The 26,339-nt window shown below is 43.1% G+C and overlaps 1 protein-coding gene across 1 annotated transcript; it reads left to right on the top strand.

Moving 5' to 3' along the window:
- The first annotated feature begins 1,361 nt into the window (after window positions 1–1,361).
- Window positions 1,362–24,935, top strand: LOC146985236 (uncharacterized). The gene is made up of 2 exons (XM_085783188.1): window positions 1,362–1,398; window positions 22,952–24,935. Exon 2 carries the CDS (start codon window positions 22,960–22,962, stop codon window positions 24,448–24,450), a length of 1,491 nt encoding a protein of 496 aa, XP_085639314.1. The 5' UTR covers window positions 1,362–1,398; window positions 22,952–22,959; the 3' UTR covers window positions 24,451–24,935.
- The last annotated feature ends 1,404 nt before the right edge of the window (window positions 24,936–26,339 follow it).

Below are 26,339 nucleotides of genomic sequence, written 5' to 3'. Positions count from 1 at the left end.
GATGTGCTAAATTATAACATTTATAAATCGATAAAAGTAGTATTTTGATCAAAATTATGTTTCAAATGAATTATTTCACTCGTACGCCGTGTAATAGGCGGGATAATGTTCAGTAAGTTATTGATTAAATGCACTGACACTAGTGAAACTATCAATTGCACCGACCAAACAGATACACTGAGTGGAGCGGTAGACCGGTCCAAGATGGCCGCCCCACCGCTCGTCAGCGCCAATAGACCCAGCGTTCGATGCGGCGTCTACTCTTTATATGTCTATGCTACCACCCGCCATGGTCGCAGGCAGTGCATCTCAGCAGCTGTGTGGCCCAGCTGATCTTCAGAGTGAACAGAGGTGCGATAGAAGCTGGCCCTAATTGTGTGGTGTTGGTCTTTTACAATGTTGTTAATGGTAGTTGTTGTTCTGTATTGTGCAGAAAAGTGGAGAACATGCCTTAGAATGGGCCCTATATAATATAGGCTGATAGTCAAGTTTTATTTTGAAGTTTGGTATAACCCCCCCTGGAAAAAACTGCACCTGCCGCCACTGGTGTGGACGTGTCTGTGGCCACACACAGACACGTCCACACACACACAGACACACACAGACACGTCCACACACACACAGACACACACAGACACGTCCACACACACACAGACACACACAGACACGTCCACACACACACAGACACGTCCACACACACACAGACACGTCCACACACACACACACACAGACACACACACACACACACAGACACGTCCACACACAGACACAGACACGTCCACACACACACACACAGACACGTCCACACACACACACAGACACGTCCACACACACACACAGACACGTCCACACACAGACACGTCCACACACACACACAGACACGTCCACACACAGACACGTCCACACACAGACACACACAGACACGTCCACACACACACACAGACACGTCCACACACACACACAGACACGTCCACACACAGACACACACAGACACGTCCACACACACACACAGACACGTCCACACACACACACAGACACGTCCACACACACACACAGACACGTCCACACACAGACACACACACACACAGACACGTCCACACACAGACACACACACACACAGACACGTCCACACACACACACACACAGACACGTCCACACACACACACAGACATGTCCACACACACACGCACACAAGTCTGTACACTTGTTCAAGGGTTTTCTTGGGGACTTTCAAACTATAAACCACTACACACCTGAAACTCACTCTTACACCCACACACACTTTCGGTGGGAGTGTCTGTGTGTGGCATATATACCCCTGAACAGTACAAGTCAGTGCAGCAGTGACATTGACTGTTTGAAGAAGAACACGTCTGCAAACCACACCATATCATTCTGGTAAGTGATCATAGCTTTCATGCAAACTGTAATATTTAAATGTTTTATGGTGTGATGGTAATGTACAATCTCAAAGAAATTTCAATGGAAAGCAACTGGACTTGGTTATTTGTCTAGATAGACGTTTTACCTCTCATCCAAGAGGCTTCATCAGTTCATGTTCGCATGGATGGATGGATGGATGGATGGATGGATGGATGGATGGATGAGTGTGGCGCCCTTTTTTGGACTATATTGGACCTTTCCTCTATTCTACTAAAAGGACTGTTGTGCACTTGAACAACATTTGGGTACTGTAAGACTGATCCACTACCTCTTGTATTATGCTTTATGTTCATCTCTCATGTAAGAGCTGTTGTGTACATTTTGTGTTTGTTTTGTTGTGTGTCTAGTTCTTGTATACACTGTTTTGTTGAATGGAAACAAAAAATGATGCGAAGCCTGCAAAGCTAGTTCACCCAGGTGAAAAATAAATATACTGAATTATATTTACCAAAAGTATGTTTACTGTAATATACTTAGTCATACTTTTTACCCTTACTATTTAAGTTGTGTTATTTTGGAACCACTTAAAGCAGAAGTAAGGTGAATGTTTGTGTTAATCTAAGTCTTAAATAGTTGTATCTTCCGACAGCAATCACTTCTATAGAGTGTTTGGTCTGAAACACGGGTCTGTCAGTCACTCTGCTCTGCTCTGAGCCCAGGAGAAAACTTTCCTTGTATCCTACAACCTTTATCCAATGAGGAGAGAGAACGGCATAAAGGGGCAGTCCTCTCTGTGTGTGCAGCCAAGGGATGCGCCTGAATGTGGTGACGTAGGGACGAGGACCAATAGATCCATGACGAGGGCGGGGGCTGCTAACTCCATCTGCTGACAGGAAGTTAGACAAAACCACCGGATCACTTACTTCTACTTTAAGTTGTACTTAGTATACTAAAAGTTGCACTAAAGATATACTAGAACATATCTTTAATATATTTTGATATACTTTCCCCCCCAATAAAAATATAATTTAGATACAAATATAATTATAGTATAATAAATACTCTTTTGCTGAATTTATTAAAAGTATACTATTAATACATTCATCTGGCATTACCAATACATCAATTACTATTTTGCTATAAATGTATTAAAACTATACTTTGAATTAGGGCTGGGACTCGATTAAAAAAATTAATCGAATTAATTAGAGGCTTTGTAATTAATTAATCGCAATTAATCGCAGAACAGTGAGAAGCATTTTTTTTTTCACATGGATTTTAGTATACCATTGAATGACTGAATACATAAGCCTACTGCTAGTAGGAGCTGGTGAGAAACGATATTTCGTTTCAGCCAATGTATCCTGTACATTTGTGTGAAATGACAATAAAGTGTCTGAAGTTAAGCATTCAAGGTGGTACTTAACCAAGACCAACATGCAAATTATCGATTAATTCATTAATGGATATTTGATACATACAGATTAAATGGTCTTTCCTTCCAATACACTATGATGATTACTGTAGTATTTAACTAGGCTACTTAAATCACAGTAGCATAAACTGATTTGTTGAACTCAGCCTGATGTAAACATTAATAAAACTCAGTAACCAATCACACAGCAGCTCCATGTTGTCCCTGTGTGATGTTCAGGGACAGGTCAGGACAGTCTGAAGACAGAGCTCTGAGGGTGAAGTCCTGTCATAATGAGATGAGCTGCACCTGTGACAGTGACAGGTCATAGCTACAGCGCTGCAGCTGAGCAGTTAGCGCTATATAGGACATTTAGCGTGCGCCGTGTCTGTGTATCTATGTGCAGGCAGAGATCAGAGATGGTGTTTTAAATAACCATGCTAGCGTTTCACCAGCTCTCATCTCTGCCAGTCAGCCTCTCAAACTGCCGCCTCTCTCGCGTGCGGGCGCACCGCACGTAGACACACGTGAGGAAAAAAAAAAAAAATTGAAGAAAAAAATAATTAATTAAGTGCGATTAAAATGCGTTAATTTTTTTAACGCGTTAATTTTTGTGTAATTAATTAATCGTAATTAACACGTTAAAGTCCCGGCCCTACTTTGAATATAAAATAAATTAATTTAAGTATACTGTTAATTCATTTGTTTTGTTTTAAATACATTATTATTAGACTGCTAGTATACTCCAAAACTACAAAAGTATGTTATCAATGAATTAATAATGTATTATAAGCTACAACACAAAGTGCCTAAAAGTACACAATTAGTTAATTTAAATATACTAAATTATATTTACCAAAAGTATGTCTAATTAACTTAGTCATACTTGTTCCCCTTACTATTTAAGTTTTGTTACTTTGAACACAGTAAACGCACGAATGATGGGAGGTCTCTAACCACACACATAACCTCACTGTGTCAAGGTGATCGCCTAACAGTAATTATAAACTAAATAGATCAATGAATTAGAACTTAATCGATAAGCCAGTAACACTAAAAGTTGCAAAACTGCAGAAGATAACATTTATGGTGGTTTAAAACAGAATTAACATTACTGTAACTTAAACTCACAGACACACTGTCACAAAGCATGCTGGGCCTACATCTACCCTCCCCAACATGCTACACTGCCCCCACCTAGGTGGTTAGCTGTCCCCAGCAACCCATGACAAAGTCCCTGAGGTGTTATTTAATTATGACTAAATCTAAATCATCATTTAAAATTTAAAAACTATTAAAGTGCTCTACTATAATACTTGTAATATACTTACTTTAGATCAGTGCTTCTCAAAGTGTGGGGCGTGCTTATATAAATTATTTTCTTCTCATTCCAGAGTTGTCTGATTGAACTGCGATAAAAACAATGAAGAAAAGAAAAGAAAAGAAAAGACAATTCATGTTTAGAAAGAAAACACTACAGTTAACAGGTCTTGATGAAATAGACTACAACAATATTGTAGCAAGAGAAGTTCATCTTTCAAATGAAGGATGGCAGCAGCAGCAGGTCACAACAACAGACATGTGAAAAAGGATGAAATAAGAAAATCACTGATCAGAGAAATGGTTATATTGTGAAAGTTTGTTGTACGTTGTATGTGCAAATTTACTTAGTTTCAGTTTTTCTTTTTTCTTTTTCAAGACAAGAAGTTTTCTCATACCTTGTTAACAGTTGAAGCAGGAGGTGTGACCGACCTGTCAAACTTGACAGGAAGGTCACACTGATAAGGCACGTCACCGTCTAACATCACGGTGACAGTTCTGAAGAAGGCAGAAGAACACGCCAAAACTGTTAAGAAGGTATGAGAAACAACTTCTTGTCTTGAAAAACAAAAACAGAGAAATGGTTGTTCTTCATATGCAGCAACATTTTTTTCTTTAATAACTAATTTTTTAATCATTATTATTGGCAGTGTTTTTCTCTCATGAGTTTTTGTCTAGGTTAGGTGAAACTTTATCTGTAGGATTTAATCATCACAGAGAATATTCAGATTTTACGTGGAACTTCATGCAAATTTCTGAAAGGTGAAATAATTTACTGATAATGGCCATGTAAGCATAAAAGAGATATTGTCACATCCCTAATACTATTTAAGTAAAGTCCATCACACAGTGCAGGATTAGTATCACCCCGAGTCAATAGCTGAACTGCTTTTGTCAGGTCTCAGAGTTGAATCAAGTGTTACTGCTCACAGACTCGTTGTTTGTTGTGTTATCATGTTGGGTAACACTTTATTTTAAGGGGTCCTTGTTCCTGTGTATCTACCTAATTAATTACAGTGTAATTACCTATGTAACCGTATGTAATAACATGTACTTACATTGTAATTACATAGTGTATTTTGGTGTACTTACAGGTCCTTGTTACACTTGTAATAAGAAATGCTTGTTACAATACCTGGTCAAAGTGGCCTCTCTCTTTGGGGAAGGGGTACATCTGCAAGAAAAATGGGTGAAACCACAACCCAAGTTGCCTGGGCAACCTTTTCCATCAATCTTCCTCCTGCCTCTTGAGTCTTGGAACATTTATGCTGTTTCACAACTTAGTCTATGTAACAGTTGTGTTAGTACACCGTTGTTACTCTTTGATACAGTGTAATAAGCACATTAAAATAAAGTGTACCTGGGTCGGGATACCTCAACTCTTATAAATGAACTGCAATAACCAGTGTCTTTGTACTGTCTTTGAGGGTTAAAAAAGTTAAAAAGTTAAAGTTAAAGTTCATGAGTTGATAATTAAGCAGGTTTAAAAAGTATAGGGCTTTGGTTCAAAGAAACCATGTCCGAGTGAGTGGTCTTCTCTTTGGTTCAGAGAAACCGCGTCGAAGTGAGCGCTCGGCTCGTCAAGTCCAGCTATGTTGTGTTTTTTCTGTTGCATGCTCACTTCTCATGCTCGGGTGTAAAAGTGAGCACAGACGGCTAAACAGACTGCTAGATAATATTGTTGGACGCTTTTGCCTTGGGGAATGTTTATCTGTGAGTAGAATATGTCAGTGTTACATGATTGTGTATTTTTGTAATTAAGACATAATTAGTTATGTTTTCGGTAAATATACCATGCTAGCTTTCAGTCTATGCTAACTCTTTTCATTTTGTTAATCTGGATGCTAATTGAAGTGTACCTATTCATGCAATGCTACTGTAAGTAAATTGTGTTTCTGTGATCATTTCAGTTTTACGGAGGAGAAATAGAGGACTTCATTAAAGGACAGGAAAAGATCAAGCCTTGTGGTTTTTTGGGGAGTTTCTATACGTTTCGTTGACTAATGTTGTGGAAATTTCCTTTAACTTGTGAGAGAGAAAATCATAAGTCCAGCAAATTGGGGTTTCACTTAAGTACTTTATTTGATCTTGCAAGAGGTGAACTGTCATACACACAAAAGTCTGTATGAGAGTAGTACACATGGCACGGTGGCACAGTGGTTAGCACTGTTGCCTCACAGCAAGAAGGTTCGAATCCCGGGCCGCCCAGGGCCTTTCTGTGTGGAGTTGTTGTTCTCCCCGTGTCTGCGTGGGTTTCCTCCGGGTGCTCCGGTTTCCCCCACCACTAAAAACATGTCGGCTAGGTTAATCCTCCAGTCAGTGCCCCTGACCAAAGGCACTGGCTCATAATCTGGAGTTGGTCCCCGGGCGCTGCACCGCGGCTGCCCACTGCTCCTCAGGGATGGGTTAAATGCAGAGAAAGAATTTCACTGTACCAGCTGTATATGTGACTAATAAAGTACCTTTACCTTTACACTGAGATTTGGTTACATCAGGTTACATAGGCACAAGAGTATGGAGGTTATTTTCTATCATAAATCAAGAGCATATTATGTTGATTTGAGAGCATTACTTTTTGATTTGATGTTCAGAAAACTCTGCTCTCATATTCAAATTTACTCTGCTCGCGCTCAAACTATGTGCTCGATGTTTAAACCTGTGCTCTCGGATTCAAAGTTGCCCTGCTCGTGCTCAAACTTTGCTTTCGCATTCAAGTTTGCCCTGCTCGTGCTCAAACTGTGTGCTCGCACTTGGTCACAGCTGCCTGCGCAGAGTGTTTCCTCTTGCGCGGAGGAAAGTCCTGCTCTCGGATCTCTGCTCTGCTCACGGAGTTTCTGTCAACTGTCAACCAATAGAAGACCGGCTACTGTTGACCAATCAGATCATCCCTACTTCTATGCTTCTTTGTGGGTGCGTTCACTGTAATTCAAGGAGCGTCACATACGGGCGGGCACTCTTTCTACCGGGTTTATCTATTTCCGCCCCACAGGCTGTTAAATGTGGCGGCTCCCTTTATGTTTTGACAACTTTTGGAATAAAATATCAGTTAATTAATACACGAGCGCCCGTGCTTTTCATTACAATAGGTAGCTATATAAACATAAACTAGCAGTAGTAGCGGATGGGTGCCTTATGTATGTTTTTTTTTTTATCCACGTTCATCGGTATATATGTTTTATAGTCTAAATGCCAAGAGTTACTTATAAGTGCTGTGATGGTACAGTGGTTAAGGCAGATGACAGTAGTTCTTTTTGTTGATCATGGGTCCGCTGGTTCGAATCCCGGCCCTGCCGGCACCCTCATGTTATGCTATTTGATTTTTATGATTTTTTTTTTTCATTGAAACGCTTAACAAGAGATGATGGGTTACCATGCGTGATTAAAAACATGATGAAATGAAAATTAAAAAAATATGCCATGATGATAATAATTTTGGTGCGTGACACCCGGGGGTCAAAGCCAGGGGGCGCACTACTTTGGATCAGTGCTTTCCCAAGAAGAAAGAGACTGAGTGAGCGGGGAGACAGTCACCATGGCCGACCGAAGTACTCAAGTAAGTTTATTGTTTCATGTTGCCAGATACCTACTATATTGTACCTCTTTCATCTTTTTACAGTCTATGCTTCCATATCGTTTCAATATAGGCTACAATTTGTAGTGTCAGGGAAGCTAATGCTAAGCCTAATGTGGCCATGCATAAATCAGTCTCGCTTTCAAAACACACACTTGCGTTGCGATCAGTGAAATGTATAATATCTACAACACAATTAAAAATGACAGTTGATGTTGCTCTTTTATGAATAAAGCTTCATGTTTAAAAGTAGCGCAAGAGCTGTCAGAAATTAAAAGCTGCATCCTCTTGTCATATTTGCAGCAACACTGTTGCTTCAGGCTAATTTTTATCCAATGATTGAGTGACTGTGGGACCCACGTGCTGTTGTTTACAACGTTGATCCGCTTGTGAAAAAATGCAAACAGCACCAAGTAAAAAAAAAAAAAAGTCTGCACCAAAGCAAGTGAACTATTGGACTTTCAGATATTCAATAATATTTTATTGATCAGCTGGCCTCTGATGACCAGAAAAACGCCCAATACAGGTCTCTGATTTATGGTCAAAATGACCTGAGCTCCGGTGGGTCAGACACATTTTACACCGGCTTTTAGACACCCATCACATCATATTGAAGGGGTCAGTGAGATATTTAGACCATTACTACGATGTGAAGGTAACGATGAGAAAGGAGAGTAGCCAGGTAGCAACAGGTCAGCTGTGGCTGGCTGCATTGCTGGCGGCGGCGGCGGCTGCTACTGTTCACACGTTACGGTCTAAACACGGACAGTCCTCCTAAAGTAAGGGGCTGCGTTATGTCTAAAGTTGTTGTATTCTGCTGATATTAGAACAGCCGAGGACGGCACATGTCCTCCCAGCCTTCCTAGACTTATCTAGAGAAGAGAAAAAGTCCACTTTTTGGCGCTTCCATTCAAACGGCCGCTTCGCACACAGAGCCCAGAGCTGACTGACTGGGAGCTGACACCGCAGTAATGACGGATGTTCGACTAACGATTATGTCGCCCAATTGGTCTATATTGAAACGATATGGAAGCATAGACTGTAAAAAGATGAAAGAGGTACAATATAGTAGGTATCTGGCAACATGAAACAATAAACTTACTTGAGTACTTCGGTCGGCCATGGTGACTGTCTCCCCGCTCACTCAGTCTCTTTCTTCTTGGGAAAGCACTGATCCAAAGTAGTGCGCCCCCTGGCTTTGACCCCCGGGTGTCACGCACCAAAATTATTATCATCATGGCATATTTTTTTAATTTTCATTTCATCATGTTTTTAATCACGCATGGTAACCCACCATCTCTTGTTAAGTGTTTCAATGAAAAAAAAAAATCATAAAAATCAAATAGCATAACATGAGGGTGCCGGCAGGGCCGGGATTCGAACCAGCGGTCCCATGATCAACAAAAAGAGCTACTGTCATCTGCCTTAACCACTGTACCATCACAGCACTTATAAGTAACTCTTGGCATTTAGACTATAAAACATATATACCGATGAACGTGGATAAAAAAAAAAACATACATAAGGCACCCATCCGCTACTACTGCTAGTTTATGTTTATATAGCTACCTATTGTAATGAAAAGCACGGGCGCTCGTGTATTAATTAACTGATATTTTATTCCAAAAGTTGTCAAAACATAAAGGGAGCCGCCACATTTAACAGCCTGTGGGGCGGAAATAGATAAACCCGGTAGAAAGAGTGCCCGCCCGTATGTGACGCTCCTTGAATTACAGTGAACGCACCCACAAAGAAGCATAGAAGTAGGGATGATCTGATTGGTCAACAGTAGCCGGTCTTCTATTGGTTGACAGTTGACAGAAACTCCGTGAGCAGAGCAGAGATCCGAGAGCAGGACTTTCCTCCGCGCAAGAGGAAACACTCTGCGCAGGCAGCTGTGACCAAGTGCGAGCACACAGTTTGAGCACGAGCAGGGCAAACTTGAATGCGAAAGCAAAGTTTGAGCACGAGCAGGGCAACTTTGAATCCGAGAGCACAGGTTTAAACATCGAGCACATAGTTTGAGCGCGAGCAGAGTAAATTTGAATATGAGAGCAGAGTTTTCTGAACGTCAAATCAAAAAGTAATGCTCTCAAATCAACATAATATGCTCTTGATTTATGATAGAAAATAACCTCCATAGTAACAACGGTGTATTAACACAACTGTTACATATACTAAGTTGTGTAACAGCATACATGTTCCAAGACTCAAGAGGCAGGAGGAAGATTGATGGAAAAGGTTGCCCAGGCAACATGGGTTGTGGTTTCACCCATTTTTCTTGCAGGTGTACCCCCTCCCCAAAGAGAGAGGCCACTTTGACCAGGTATTGTAACAAGCATTTCCTATTACAAGTGTAACAAGGACCTGTAAGTACACCAAAATACACTATGTAATTACAATGTAAGTACATGTTATTACATACGGTTACCAGGGGTCGCGTTAACCGGATATTTTCCGTCATTGACCGTTTTTTTAAAACGGTGACGGAAAGATTTTGAGGCCGTCCGTCATTTTGACAGATTGCAATTCACAGCCATGGCCGTCTGGCCATGTGCATTTGTTTACAATGACGCCGGCGGATAATCAATAAATGGAGCGGTGGATAACGATATATAACATATACAATGTCACAAAGTCACTACGGTGAGAATTAGATTAAAAAAAAAAAAAAAAACCTCACAGCTGGCTGGTGCGCTCAGTAGAACGCTGTAGTACCTCCTCTAGGCCTGTGTGGAGCGTGTGTGGCGCTGTAGCCACACTAACAACAGAGAAGAAGACAGAAAGCTTCCCGCAGTATTCAAACTCCAAACATTAGCCTACAAGTGGATTAAATGTTGATGGGAGTCGTGTCAGTGCAAATATGACGGTCGATAATGATTTAACGGGCGAGATTCAGCTGCAGTGTCCGAGGGACCGACAGTAGTCAGCTGTTAAGTTACATAGCTGTAGCTACACAGCGGTGTGTCTCGGTACAGGTAGAGCGGTGGGGGCAGGACATCACCGTTTCACACACTCGCCGCGCACAACTCTTCTAAAGGTAACGTTAAGCCTTATTTTAATGTATTCTGCCCGCCGTGGCATTGTTTATAACACGTAAAGCTGAGTGGGTTTTGTCTTGTCTGAATTTGTGCTGCATCTGGCTGTGTGGTCTATAGCTTCAGTTGTTTCAGTGATGCGCAGTGGCTGCGTGCGTGCGTAAAGAGAGATGAGAGGCACAGAGAGAGAGAGCTAACGCCGGTGCACTATGCGGTGCCTATGTGAAAACGTGCTCATTTGGATGTTTTGGTAAAACACATGGGTTAGCATGTTGATTGTTGACAGAAAACTGATGTCATCATCAGGTATTTACGTTGTATTTAGATGTTGAGTGGCAGAAAGTGACCCCCGCATTCACTGACTGACCCACAGTTAGATGTGCTCTGACGCCGACTCTGCTGCGGAGCATTCTCTGTTCAATTTGTTTGGACATGATATGAATTAAACATGAATTAAAATTGAATGCTATTGAATATGGCATTATTATCATTTAAAAAAAATTAAAGTGACCGGTAAAAATAGATTATGACGGAATTTTTATGACCTCGTCAGTCAAAATGACCGGCGACGAAAAAGTCTAGCGCAACCTCTGACGGTTACATAGGTAATTACACTGTAATTAATTAGGTAGATACACAGGAACAAGGACCCCTTAAAATAAAGTGTTACCTGATGTTGTTATGATGCCATGTAAAGCCCTTTGAGACAAACTGTTTGTAGAAACGGGCTATACAAATAAAATTGCCTTGCCTTTAAATGTTAAAAATGTGACACAGAGAGGATTGTGGAGATGTGTGGAGATCATGACTTTATTATCACTTTCATGTTGTGTATATAACATAAAATCCAAGACATAAATGTCTATTTCCTTTATCACAAGTCATTACAGTCAGGATTCTTCTGCAGGAAGCTGCAGATTTCCCAAAAGAAGTCTGTACGGTTGGTGTTGGCCTGCATACCATGCATGATTCCCTCTCATGGATGATTATAGAAAACAGGTTAGCATTAGCACTTCTGTAATGTTTCAGTCAGTACTGATTAGTAAAGCGTCTGACTTTTTATTTATTAGGGCCCGAGCAACGACAAGTGTCGGCGAAGGCCCTATTGTAATTGCTCCGTTTATTATTAAGGCCCGAGCGGGACAATGTCCCGTGAGGACCTATTGAAATTGTAATGTTTATTTTTCTTATTATTACGCACACCAGTCACCAAATTTTGAACACACGTGCAGCCTGGCAAAAAATTAGATATCTTGGTGCCAGCACATGTGGGCGGGGCAAAATGGCTCAATAGCGACCCATACAAAGTTGATCACGGCGAGCCCCACTTCCCAGTTTCACCTACATGCATGAAATTTGGTGTGGTTATAGAACATGGGGAGACAAACAAAAGATCCTCTTGGAGCCATGACCTAAAACCAACCGGAAGTCCGCCATTTTGATTTGTAGTTTTTCCTATTTGAACGAACTCCTCCTAGAGATTTCACCCGATTGACTTCAAATTGGCTACAGGCCATCTAGATACCATTCTGATCAAAATGTTGTTATTAAAATAATTTCTCTAGGTCAAAGAGCGTGGCTTCTAGGGGGCGACAGAGTTTCGCTACTCGCCAACAACATTCGCAATGCTCTCACGCCCACATACTTGATCCAATCAACTACAAACTCGGTGGGCATGACGATGGCCCCGCCCCGAACGTTCTGATATATTGACTTCCTGTCTTCCTCATAGCGCCCCCCGGTGGTAACAGGAAGTAGACTAAAATTTATTAAAAATACATACTTGACCCCATCAACTTCATTTCACTTCTAAAACATGCAGAACAAGTTGGTGAAGCTACATCATGAACGCTGTGAAGCTACGAGTACGAGTCTATCGTCCCTCGCCATGAAATTACGTTTGCCCTTTTGATGGCTTTAATGAACTCGTATCATGATGAAATTTGATACACAGGTCAAGGCGGGGCCAAATGCCTCTATAGTGCCCCCTTGAAATTTTCAGAAACCCCTCCCCATAGGGTTTTTTTTGGAGTTGGAACATGAAAATGGGTACACATGTGTAATTTGTCAAGGCTCACAAAAAAGTCTCTTGCACCATCGGTCTATTCCAAACAGGAAGTCGGCCATTTTGATTTGAAATCGCCATTTTGGCGTGATTTCCACACATTGTGTTTTAATGACCTCGTCCTAGGGATTTTGTCCAATCGACTTCAAATTGATTACAGATCATCAAGAGACTATGCTGATCAAAAGTTATTTAAAGCTTTTCTCTACGTCAAGGGGCGTGGCCGCTATGGCGCCGCCATTTTGTGCCCCCCGGTGGTAACAGGAAGTGAAAAAACTCCATGGAAACCCTTTTAACAGGGAAAAATCGGAGAAACCTCAGGGTGAGCAACAGAGGAGGGATCCCTCACCCAGGACGGACAGACGTGCAATAGATGTTGTTACAGACAAGAAAACAGTTTACAGTTTGTCACAGAATGTGCGAAATATGGAAATGTTAGCAGGAGTTGATGAAGGCAGTCTCTGCTGAGGGGGGGGGGCTGGCCAGCTCGATGGGAGGACTGGGTGGTAGACTGGTCCATGGGAAGGAAGGGGAGGCCGGTCTAACAGCAGGGGAAGGGGGTGGGACGGGGGGCGATGCAGGCGGCGGCTGGTGCAGAGAGATGGAGCTCCGGTGGATCTGCGGAAACACAGAGAGAGTGCGAGACAGTGGAGAGGAGAGGAGAGGAGAGAAGAGGAGAGGAGGAGAGAGGAGAGGAGGGGAGAGGGGAGGAGAGGAGAGGAAAGGAGAGGAGAGGAGAGGAGAGGAGAGGAGAGGAAAGGAGAGGAGAGGAGAGGAGAGGAGGAGAAAGGAGAGGGCTCTGTGTAACCAGATGTGTCCCCAGCAGTCTAAGCCTATAGCAGCGTAGCTATAAAATGGTTCAGAGCTACCTGAACCAGCCCTAACTAAAAGCCCTGTCATAAAGGAAGGTCTTAAGTCTAGACTTAAATGTAGTTAGAGTGTCTGCCTCTTTGACCCATGGAGAGAGCTGGTTCCACAGTAAAGGAGCCCGGTAACTAAAGGCTCTACCTCCCAGTCTGTTTTTAGAGATACTGGGAGTCACTAACAGACCTGCGTTCTGGGAGCGGAGTGCTCTGGTAGGACAGTAAGGAATGATTAGTTCTTTCAGATAGGTTGGAGCTTTATCATTAAGAGCCTTATAAGTCAGCAGAAGGATTTTGAAGTCTATTCTAAATCCTACAGGAAGCCAGTGGAGAGAAGCTAAGGTGGGAGAGATGTGCTCTCTCTTCCTAACTCCTGTCAAAACCCTTGCTGCGGCATTCTGGACCAGCTGGAGACTCTTTAGAGAGTTTTTCGGACATCCTGACAGGAGAGAGTTGCCGTAGTCCAGCCTAGAAGTGATAAATGCATGTACTAGTTTCTCAGCATCACTCTGGGAGAGGATATTCCTAATCTTAGTGATACTGCGCAGATGGAAGAAGGCGGTCCTAGTCACGTGTTTTATGTGGGAGCTGAAGGAAAGGTCCTGGTCAAAAATGACTCCAAGGTTCCTCGTGGTTGTACTCGGGGTCAGGGTGATGCCATCTAGAGTAGCGATCTGATTAGAGAACGTGTCCCTGAGATGTTTAGGTCCAAACACAATGACCTCAGTTTTATCTGAATTCAGTAGCAAGAAGTTGGAGGACATCCAGGATCTAATGTCTTTCAGACAGTCTTGCAGATTGATGAGGCGGTTTCTGTCATCTGGCTCCATGGACAAGTAGAGTTGTGTATCATCCGCATAACAGTGAAAATTGATTGAATGCTTCCGGATGATGCCACCTAATGGGAGCATGTAAAGAATGAAGAGGATTGGCCCTAAGACTGAGCCCTGCGGTACACCATACGTAACTCTGCTATACTCTGAGTGGTCGTTATTAACATTAACAAATTGAAACCTGTCAGATAAGTATGACTTAAACCATTTTAGGGCAGGTCCTTTAATCCCAATTTCATGATCTAGTCTCTGCAGCAGGATGCTGTGGTCGATGGTGTCGAATGCAGCACTGAGGTCTAAAAGTACAAGTACAGAGACGAGACCTCTGTCTGAAGCTATAAGAAGATCATTAGAGACTTTGACAAGTGCTGTTTCAGTGCTATGGTGTTCTCTGAATCCAGATTGGAAAGCTTCAAAGAGCTTGTTGCTGTGCAGATGTTCATGTAGCTGCTCCAGGACAATCTTCTCAAGGATCTTAGAGATGTAAGGAAGGTTGGATATTGACCCCTTGCAGCTACGTCACAATTAGAACGTGACGCGAGAGGCGACGCCATGACGGATGGCAGAAAGTGCTCAGTGATAATGTACTGCTCCAAAGACTGTATGGATGCCGTCCAACAATGTGGCTCGATCACTTCACACTACAACCTCCCAGCATTATCACTTATTTTAAATAGAATATCTACTCATCCGTTGCAATATTCTGTTTGTTTTTTTGTTATTCGCCGCAGAATATCTCAGTTTTCTGTGCTTTTTCCACTGCTAAGGAGCTATAACGTCAATCAGTGCCACACTCCCCATACAGCAGCTGCTGCTGTCTTTGCTGCTGCTAACTAACGGACCTGGAAGTCCGACCCGTGGGTGTTGAAGACCTGTCTAATTATTGATCTCTGATTAAAGCCGGCTGAAAAAAACAACAACAAAAAAAAAAAAACAGGAAGCCATCTTCGTTGTAATCGCCGCGATCCGACGGCGGCAACGACGTAGTGACGGTGCTATGTTTAATACTAGCGTTAGCTGTTGTTAGCCACAGCATGTAGCTCAGCTAGTTAGCATAAACTGTGTTTACATCGACTATACACTGTATAAACTAACTTATAATGGCATCGATAACGTGTCTGTATATCTTCACACTGGTCCTGTTGCTCATGTAACCCCGCTGCCAATGGCCAGCCCCCGGTTCTTAGCTCTAGCCCAGCAAGGAGTTTGTGCTTGGGACCAGTTTTAACCGGTTCTTAGCTCTAGACCAGCAAGGAGTTGGTGCTTCAGACCAGTTTTAAGGACCAATAACCGGTTCTTAAGCGGTGGAAAAGCAAAGAACCGGTGCTAGTCAGGCTCTGGCTCCGAACCAGCACTGGAACCAGCTCAGTGGAAAAGGAGGGGAAACCCTACAACCACGGTATGTCATAAAACTATAGATTAGATAGATAGATAGATTATACTTTATTTCATCCCCGAAGGGAAATTCGTGCATGACAGCAGCATTTGACAAAGGAAATAGAAACAAGACAAATAATAAAATACACAATTCATAAAAGAATACTTTAAGAAAAAGAAGACAAAGGGAGAAAGTGCTAAGGTGCTCTCTACTTGCTGGGCAAAGTAGCAGATTAAAACAAATGCTTGCTGGTAGACAACTATGGATAAAAAAACAATTTAAAGTGCACGGGAGATTTCAAAAAAGAAGTGCGACAGACATTACAAATTAAATAGAACTGTTAAAAAGTCTAACTGACATGGGGATAAAAGACCTGCGGAAACGTTCTGTTTTGCACTGAGGGTGTCTCAGCCTGTTGCTACGGGAGGCTGCTCACCGTCCCGTGTAGAGGGTGAGAGGGGTTGCCCATGATGGCAGTCAGTTTGTGCAGCATTCTCCCCTCACCCGCCTGCTCAACAGTCTCCAGGGGGCTGGACAGGACAGAGCTGGCTCTTTTAATCAGCTTGTTTATTTTTTTCCTGTCCCTTTCCGAGCCCCCCCCCCCCCCCAACACACAACAGAATAAAAAACAACAGATGCCACCATGGTGTCATAGAAGGTCCTTAAAAGTGGTTTAGTTTAGTTTAGTTTATTTAAAGTGTAAAATCACCATGGTGCAACATAGTCTCGGTACACTTTACAAAATTAATTACAATAATAGAAATAGCAAGTCACTTTACACAACAGTTTACAATAAATGATCAGGAGAAAAAATACAGGCCAAATAGGCAACATAGCCTACTGTGGAGGACAAGCAAAGAACGTACAGGGAGATAAATAGGACACTCAAATTTTTCCAAAACATTGAGTAAGAAGGTGCTTCTTAAGAAGTGTTTTAAAAGTTACGGTGGAAGTGGATTGTTTGACATGTAGTGGGAGACTATTCCATAAGCAGGGTGCACGGTAGGAGAAGGCCCTATAACCAAATGATTTTTTATTGACTGGGGGAACAACCAGAAGATGAGAATTTACAGAGCGGAGAGGGCGGGGTGGAATATAGGGTATGGGTAATTCAGACAGGTATGATGGAGCCAGGCCATTCAATGCCTTATATGTAAGGAGAAGGACCTTGAAATCAGCTCTGGCCTGGACCGGTAACCAGTGGAGAGATTTCAGGACTGGAGTTATATGACTGTGTCTATGGGTTTTGGTCAGTATTCTAGTGGCTGAGTTCTGTACAAGTTGAAGGCTATGAGTTGTAGAGGCGGGAAGACCGGAGAGGAGAACGTTACAGTAATCTAATCTGGAGGATACTAGAGCATGAAGGACAATTTCAGCGTTGTGATGGGACAAAACGGGCCGGATTTTGGCGATGTTACGAAGGTGAAAGAAAGCTGATTTAGTGATTTCCCTGATATGAAGCTGAAATGATAGGGAGGGGTCCAACGTGACTCCTAGATTTTTTACATGTGGACTTTCCGTAATCGTGCAACCATCAACAGTGCAACAGAAGGATGGAGACATCTGCTTATTATTACATGGTTTGAAAACAACTAAATCGGTCTTGGCAGTGTTTAACATGAGGAGGTTTTGACTCATCCATGATTTAATTTTGCTGATACAAGCCTCAAAGTTACGGGACTGGGAGGTGTCATTGGGCCGTAAAGGCATGTACAGCTGGATATCATCCGCGTAACATTGATATTGAATGCCGCATTCAGAAATGATCCTACCTAAAGGAAGCAGGTAAATACAGAACAAAAGAGGGCCAAGGACAGAACCCTGGGGTACACCAGACCTTACACTAGAGCATTTGGAGTGAGAATTATTATAGTTGACACACTGGGTTCTGTCAGACAGGTAGGAGCGGAACCATGAAAGCGCCGTCCCCTGGACACCAGCGCAGTGTTCCAATCTATGAAGAAGGATGGTGTGGTCTATGGTGTCAAATGCTGCGCTTAAATCAAGCATGAGAAGTATAGATGCTGACCCAGTGTCTGCTGTGATTAGCAGATCGTTAATGACTCTGGTCAATGCTGTTTCAGTGGAGTGACAGGAGCGGAAACCAGATTGAAATTTATCAAAAAGATTGTTAGTGCGAAGGTGATCAGTCAGCTGGCCGGCAACAACTCTCTCAAGTAGTTTAGATGCAAAGGGAAGAGTGGAGATGGGTCGATAACTGGCAAGAACCAGTGGGTCAGAGTTGGGTTTTTTGAGTAGCGGCTTAATGACTGCAGATTTATATGCTAAAGGGACAAATCCCTCGGAGAGAGACTGGTTCAGGATGGTGCGTATGGGACTATTTAAAATATGAAAGAGTTCCTTAAAGAGGGGAGATGGGAGAGGGTCAGATGTACTAGTAGTGGGCTTGGAGGCTGCCACAAGAGAAGCTAAAGCTTCGGAGGAGATTGGTCGGAACTGTGGAAGAGAGCAGGAGAGCTGGGTCTCAGGGCCAGGTCTGACAGTGTTGCTGAGGGCCTGCTGAGCAATGATTACATTTCGGATTGATGATATTTTATCGGTGAAAAACTTTAGAAAATCGTCTGCTGTAAGAGATGAGGTGAAAACAGGGGGGGACTGAGTCAGCTTAGCCACAGTGTTAAACAAGACCCGTGGATTGTTCTTATTCATTTTAATTAAATTGGAGAAATAAGCAGCCCTGGCAGTGGAGAGTGCTTGTTTGTACACTTTAAAACTGTGGGACCAGGCAAGCCGCGAAGACTCAGATTTGGTGACACGCCACCTGTGTTCAAGCCTGCGGCACGTCCGCTTAAGGGAGCGAGTGTGGTTTGTGAACCAGGGGACAGATTTAGATCGTGTGCCTTTACTAGTTTTAAGAGGGGCTAGAGACTCGAGTGATTCTAGCAATGCACTGTTTATGTTATCAGTAAGGCAGTTGAGAGACACGCTCATAGAGGAGGCAGATTCAAGTTTGTCAGGCAGGCAGTCAGTCAGAAGGGACTTAACGTGATCATCAATGTGGCGAAAGGAGCGGGGGTTTGGTTCACAGCGGACACCCAGCCCACTGGAAACAACATTAAAAAAGATACAATAATGGTCAGAGACAGGGACCTGTAAAATGGATGAGATGCCTGCAGTGATGCCTTTTGTGAAAACCAAATCCAAAGTGTTCCCAAGATTGTGGGTGGCGCTTTTAACATGTTGGATGAAATCAAAACTGGATATAAGATCTAAAAATTCATTTGCTTTTGAATCAGAGCTATCGTTAACATGGAAGTTCAGGTCACCAAGAAGAACAATATTGTCATATCTAGTCAAGGCAGTTGACAGAAGGTCAGAAAATTCAGAGAGGAAAATGGGATTATGCCTAGGCGGCCTGTAAATATTCAGTGCCAAGACATGTTGGTGGGTTCCAATAACCATAGCTAAGTATTCAAAAGATGTAACAGCACCAAGAGGACATACAGTACATGGAAATGAATTGGAGTAGATGACTGCAAGACCACCACCTGATCTGTCTTGCCTAGCAGAAAATGAGAAACTGTAGTCAGAGGGGGATGCTTCAGTAAGGACAGCATTTGCAGTGGAGGATAACCAGCACTCGGTGAGAAAGAGGAAATGCAGGCGATATTTAGTTATAATGTCATTAATATAACAGGTCTTATTTGAGAGCGACCTTATATTTAGCAATGCACAACTAAGGTTGGCAGGAAGATGGACCGGGGGGACAGGATTACTTCTACAGTTGACAGTAACGAGATGGGGAGAGGGACGGGACGGTTTAGCAGACTGTGAACATTGATTGCGTACAGACCTGGTTTGAATTATGACTGGGATAGGGGAGGGGCAGACTTCAGCGATAGGCGTTGCAGGTGAGGAAACATGTTTGCGTGAGAAATAGGGAGAAAAGGTGGGACAGTGATGCTTTTGCACTACACTAGTGAGACTAGAGGAGTAGCGTCAATCAGCGAGGCTAGACAGATGAGCGGCAAAATTGGCGGACAGAACTGAGATTCCCTGGTTATTGAGGTGGAGGTAGTCATTTTTGTATAGTTCAGAATGGTTCCAGAAAGAGTCAAAGTGGTTTATGTATCCATAGCCACATGCTGTGGAAAAGCTGCTAAGCCACTGGTCAGCACTGTAAAGTCTGCTAAACATCTCTGACCCCCGTCTGAGCGAGGGGATCAAGCCAGAAAGAATACATCTTTTGCCCAGGCTCTCAATTGTCACTGCCAAGAGTTCGTAGTCCGCCCTAAGTTTCAAAGATTGTCTATGTTTGAGATCGTTCACTCCGCAGTGAAGTATGATGGTGTGGGCGGTCGGGTGGCGCTCGATAATAGCGGGGGCGTATTCCAGGAGATCGAGGAGTTTAGCACCTGAGAATGAGTATGTGATTCCCTTTGGGATAGCAACAGATCTGACCATAGAGTCGCCCAGCAATATGCGTTCAGGAGGCGGAAACACTAGAGCGCCAGCTCGAGGAGGAGCGCCGTTCCTCGTGTTAGCCGCAGTAACAGCAACACTGTGCGGCGGGTTGTGAGCGGCTAAAGTTACAGACCCAGATGTGGCGGAGGGTGGGAATGTGCGGGCGCGCTTACCGGTTGGAGAGGAGGCCCCGGATCCAGGTGAACTATTACCGGGCGATGATCGTTTAGCCGGGGGAGTCCGGCGTTTCTTTTTGATGGGACGGGGCGGGACTGAATGCTCCTCCGGTGAGTGAAAGCATGGTCTACATACTCCAAAGGATTTCAGCCTTCTCAGGAGATGTAGCCGACTTTGTCCCTTTCTGAATGTGGCATCAGTGTTGTCGGCCCAGTCCAGTCTGTTGTTGAGGTGAACACCCAGGTATTTGTATGATGTTACAGTCTCAATGTCCATGCCTAGGATGTTCACCTGTGTTGTTGGAGGCGCCTTTCTCCGGAAGTCTATGATCATCTCCTGTGTTTTGCTGGCGTTCAAGTGAAGATGGTTTAGTTGACACCAGTTAACAAAGTCCTTGATGACCTGCCGGTTCTCCTGCTCGTTTCCCTCAGATATGCACCCAACAATGGCCGTATCATCAGAAAATTTCTGTAGATGGCAGTTGTTCGTGTTGTGAGTGAAATCTGATGTGAACAGGGTGAACAGAAGGGGAGAAAGCACTGTCCCAGTGCTGCAGATCAGGGTGTCAGACGCACAGTCTTGCAGCCTTACATACTGCGGTCTATTGGTGAGGTAGTTAATGATCCAGGCCACCAGGTGACAGTCAACTCCCACCTCTTCCAACTTTCCCCTGAGCAGTGCTGGTTGTATTGTGTTAAATGCTGATGAAAAGTCAAAAAACAACACTCTCACAAAATTCCCACTGCTCTCTAGGTGTGAGAGGGACCTGTGCAGGAGGTAGATTACAGCATCTTCAACTCCGATGCGTGGTTGGTATGCAAACTGAAGAGGGTCAAGCTTTGGACTCACCAGGGGTTGCAGATGGTTCAGCAAGATCCTCTCCATGGTCTTTATGAGGTGCGAGGTTAAAGCCACAGGTCTAAAGTGCTTGGGCTCCCTGGGATGGGCTATCTTGGGTACTGGAACCACACAAGATGTCTTCCATAGAGCAGGAACCCTCTCCAGCCTGAGGCTCAGGTTGAAGATGTGTGCCAACACTCCACACAGCTGGTCAGCGCAGTCTTTAAGCAGTCTTGGGCTGATGCTGTCAGGACCTGTGGCCTTCCTTACACAGATCCTTTTCAGTTGACCTCTCACCTGATCAGCTGTAAGAGTCAGGTTGAGGTGGGATGGTGGTGGAGAGGGTGGGGGATGAGAGGAGAGAGGGGAAACGCGCCCATTCAATTACATTGACGTTCACTGTTCTTTTGCCGTCCATCATGGCGTCCGCAGCTACGGCGAGTGGAACGTGACGTCACGTGCAAGGGGTCAATAGGCCGATAGTTGGCTAGGACATCTGGGTCAAGAGAAGGTTTTTTAAGTAAAGGGTTAATGACAGCCACCTTGAAGGCCTGTGGCACGTAGCCTGTGGCTAAGGAAAGATTGATTTGGTTAAAAAAGAAATGTTAACTAGAAAATTTCCTCTGGGGAAATTTTGAATGGGCCACGGGAGCTACTGCGGGTTGTGCCATCTCTGTCAACATGGGAATCAAACCCACGATCTTAAGGTCAAGACAGAGCTGATCAGACAGACACATGATCATCTTTCTATAAGCACTGATATGGAGGAGCTGTAACCACATTAGGTTACCTGTGTGTGTGTGTGTGTGTGTGTGTGTGTGTGTGTGTGTGTGTGTGTGTGTGTGTGACTATGAGCTGCATCCTGTGTCAGTCTGATTTAGCTGTGTCTGTGTTTATAAACATTTAAACGAGCGCCAGGTGGATTGTTTATGAAGTTAACGAGCTCTGGCCTGAGGATCAGAGGTTACCACGGCAACTTGAGGTGGTTACCACGGCGATAGGGCCCCGCAGGCTGAGGCAGACAGAAACGTGGAGAAAAAGAAAAAGTAGCTAATTTAAATGTTCAAAATGTGACACATGAAGAGGATTGTGGAGATTTTAATGACTTTATTATTACTTTCACGCTGTGTATATAACATGAAATCCATTAGCCATAAAAGTCTATTTTCTTTATCATTCCACCTGAGACACTAACTCTTAATTTTGTGGTGTCAGTTCCTCTTAAACCTTTTGTCCTGAAGATGCTGCTACACAATAAATAATTTAAGTCATAAATAAGTCAAATCTGAGCTCTAATTGGAGTGACTGTCCATTTCACTGGTTTAATTTTACTTTGATGAATGTATAATGAATATATACCTCACCCAATAAACACTTCTGAGCTTACTGAATTTGATGAACCCTGATTGTGATAATTGTTAAAAAAAAACTTCATTATTTTTCATTCTCAAACTAAAAAATAATTCTACATTTTTTAAGTGTTCTATGTGAGCTAAGAAATGGATATTGATATAAAGTTTGTCGATACAATCTTCATGATTGGACTATGATGATTGTAATATCTAAAATGCATGTGAAACAGTGTGAAACCAGTGGTTTGAGCTATTCTCTGCATGACATCCTGTTTCTCTTTGTTTCCAACAGGTTGTAACATGGCCTCACAAGTTGCTCTGACAGCTGCGGCTGAGGTGCGGGCAGAGATCCAGACGGTGATGAAGCCCTTTGCAAACTGGGAGGCGTTTCTTACTCCTGCTCCTCTCTCCATCGCCCTTATGGGAGAACTGATCTTCATCTCAGCATCTCAGCATGACTTCTCCATCAACAAGAACCCCCCAACAGGAGGCTTCAAGTACATAAAGTACCCAGAGTCCTTCAGTGCCTGTCTTATGCAGGTCTGTAACACTGGCTGGGATGCATTCAATGAGGCTCACAAGAACATGGATCAGATCCGTCTTCACACAGCCACAGTTCCTAAATACATGAAGGCAGCAGTCAAAACTCTCTTCAATGGCAGTGACAAAGTTGTTGAAAAACTTCTGCCACTTCAACTGAATAACATTGGCTCCATTGCAGATAACTGCGTGACACTAGCTCAGAGTGTTGAGGACAAGTTTATGGAGGTCATCAAGTTAATACATGAGCTGCTGGAGGTCTCTGTCAATGCTGACAAAGTGTATGGAGATGAGCTAAAGAGGGTTCAGATGGAACTGGAGGAATCCAAATTGAGGGAGAAAGAAGCTGAAAAGAAGAAAGAACTGTCGAACAAAAAGATGAAGGACACGTCAGAGGTAGTGGAAAAAGCACAAAAAGATGCTGACGAAGCCATTAAGTCACTTCCCTCTGGGTGGAAGATGGTTGGTATGGATGCTGTTGAAGGAGTCGTATCACTTTTTACATTAAAGATTTTCAGGCCAGGATACAAGACAGCCAGTGAGAGAGATAGTGAGAACGCCCGTTTGCGCATTGAACAACGCCGTGAACAACTCAATTATGCACGACAGGCGTATGAGGAGAGCATGAAAGACATGATGAACAGTGAGAAGGAGCTGACTGATATTCTGGTTAAAATGAGCAAGTGCAACCTCGAACAGATCGACTTTGAAACCACCATCAAAATGCTGAGTGAAGGTCATCGTGCCATGGGCGAAGTCAAAACACAGTGGGAGAAGATGGTGCAGTTCTTCCAGACGATCTCCAACACTGTCAAATTAAGCCTCAATGAGAACCTACAGAGCTTTGTTGAGACAACTTCTGCTACAGTGGATCTCTCCGATGATGATAAGCTCTTCTTAAAAGACGAACTGTTCCAACAGGCCTGTCAGGCCTCCAGCATTGCCGGTCTGGTCCACATGCTCTCAGGGACCTACACTGAAGTGTCCAACAAGTACCTGATGGACAGTATGAGTAACTTGGGTGAGCTCATGGCCATAAATAAAGATGACGAAGAGCTCCAAGCCAAACGTGAGAAGATGCAGGAGTCATGTAAGGAAGCTCAGCAGGGAATTCTGGAGCTGGTCGAGAAGAACAAGAAAGAATATGATGAGAAGACCGAGGCCAGGATGCTGAAGGTGGAGAGAGAACTGAATGCCGTTCTGCCAGCTCAACCAGAGGAGACTGACAGGATCAGAGAAATCACTGAGTAAGAGTTTGATGGATAAGAAGATAGATTACTGCCGGTCTAATGCAAGCCATCAGATCTTCAAATCAGATGAAAACAAGTCAGTGCATGTGTTTCTAGATAATCATGATACAGAGAGAAGCCTCTCATGCTTTTAGCTAATGTAGTAATCACTTGTTAGTTTCCAATAGTCAGATGTAACTGGTGTTTGATCAAGTATAAATAATATGATAACATGATACTTTGTTTTTTCTTCTTTCTTCTTCCCATGTACTAATACAAAGTACCATAGTACACATGTGATACATATTAATGGATGGGCACATTAGCATAGCTTTTAAACAGCATTTTATCTCTTACATGAGTTATTGATGTGAGAAAATTAAGAAAACATAATCAATGTGTTATATGATGTCGTTGTCAATGATTGTTCAGTGTCTATTGATTTAAGATCAGAGATTTAACATGATCAGGTTTTTATCAAACTGAAAATAAAGTGAACTAAGATGACTCATCTATAATTGTCTGGCTTTCCTTCCATTTCCTGCACCACCTTCCACTCAATTTCACGATGAAGTAATGATCCATTATGAGCCAAATATTTTATAAACAGCTGATGGTATCATATTGATTATCATTTTAACATGCCATTATTTACAATGAACCAAATGTCTACTGTATTTAATAAATGTTTCCTCCCTCTATTCTGAGCAGACATCCTGCTGTTGTGAAACTGAAAAGAGTTTGATGGTTTTAAATAAGCTACACACACACACACACACAAGGAAAGTCTTTAAGAAAGAATCCTTCTTGTAGTAGATAATCAAACCCATCAGAGGTTTATTAGAATCTGCATTTGTTTGCAAAACAACCAAATAGGAGTTCACAGAGTACTGACACACTGAAACACACACACACACACACACACACACACACACACACACACACACACACACACACACACACACACACACACACACACACACACACACTCACACACACACACACACACACACACACACACACAATGGTGTTGGTGATCAACGTCGGTGTAATAACTGTACGCAGCTTATTGTGACAAACATACCAGACACTCTCACACACACACACACACACACACACACACACCCCAGTGTGTGTCAGGGCTGCATGCGGACGGCCCCGTCCAGTCTGATGACCTCTCTGTTGATCATGGGGTTCTCAGCCAGTGATGTCACCAGGTGGGCAAACTCCGCGGGGTCTCCCAGGCACGAGGGGAAGGGCACCTGTCGGCCAAGAAAGGAGCGCACCTTCTCTGGACGGCCGGCCAGCAGCGGAGTGGAGAACACACCAGGAGGAGGAAGATGGACAATATTTGTCTAGATGACAAGAATACCTCACAAAGTTAAAGGGATATTCCTCTCTAAGTTTAGCAGATGTGGTTCTTAAACCTTTTTACATCAAGGACCCGAAATTGACACAATTTAGACCACAGACCCCCATTGGATAAAGATTTGAAGCAAACACCAGAAATACACAAACATTTGTTCTGAGACTGAAGAAGTCATACATGCATTGTCAACTTCTTCTTTGAACATGTCCACTCATAGTTTTCCTGGAATAAACAACGTCATATATTTGCTCTTTGATTTATTTACAGATTTTATAAATCATAGTTTCATAGTATTTTTGAATTCCTCACACTCTTCATGTGTTTTTACTTGTTCTTTAGATTCATTGTTTGAAGTCAATTAACAAATTGTTTGTTTTGGATATGTTAAGTTGAAGATGTGACTCTTCTCACCACTGCACAAGGTCATCAACTATATATAGGGCCATGGTCTCTTTCATTTTTCTGGAGCAGACTCACAACAACAGAATCATCTGCATACTTAATAATTGTTCTATTTTGATATTTGCTCCGGCACATGTTTG

This window comes from Trachurus japonicus, chromosome 7 (genome assembly GCF_045865225.1).
Source record: "Trachurus japonicus isolate A0001 chromosome 7, Traja_1.0".
NCBI classification, from domain to species: domain Eukaryota; kingdom Metazoa; phylum Chordata; class Actinopteri; order Carangiformes; family Carangidae; genus Trachurus; species Trachurus japonicus.
Note: the sequence above shows the minus strand (reverse complement) of the source record. Positions and strands in the feature narration are given on the sequence as shown.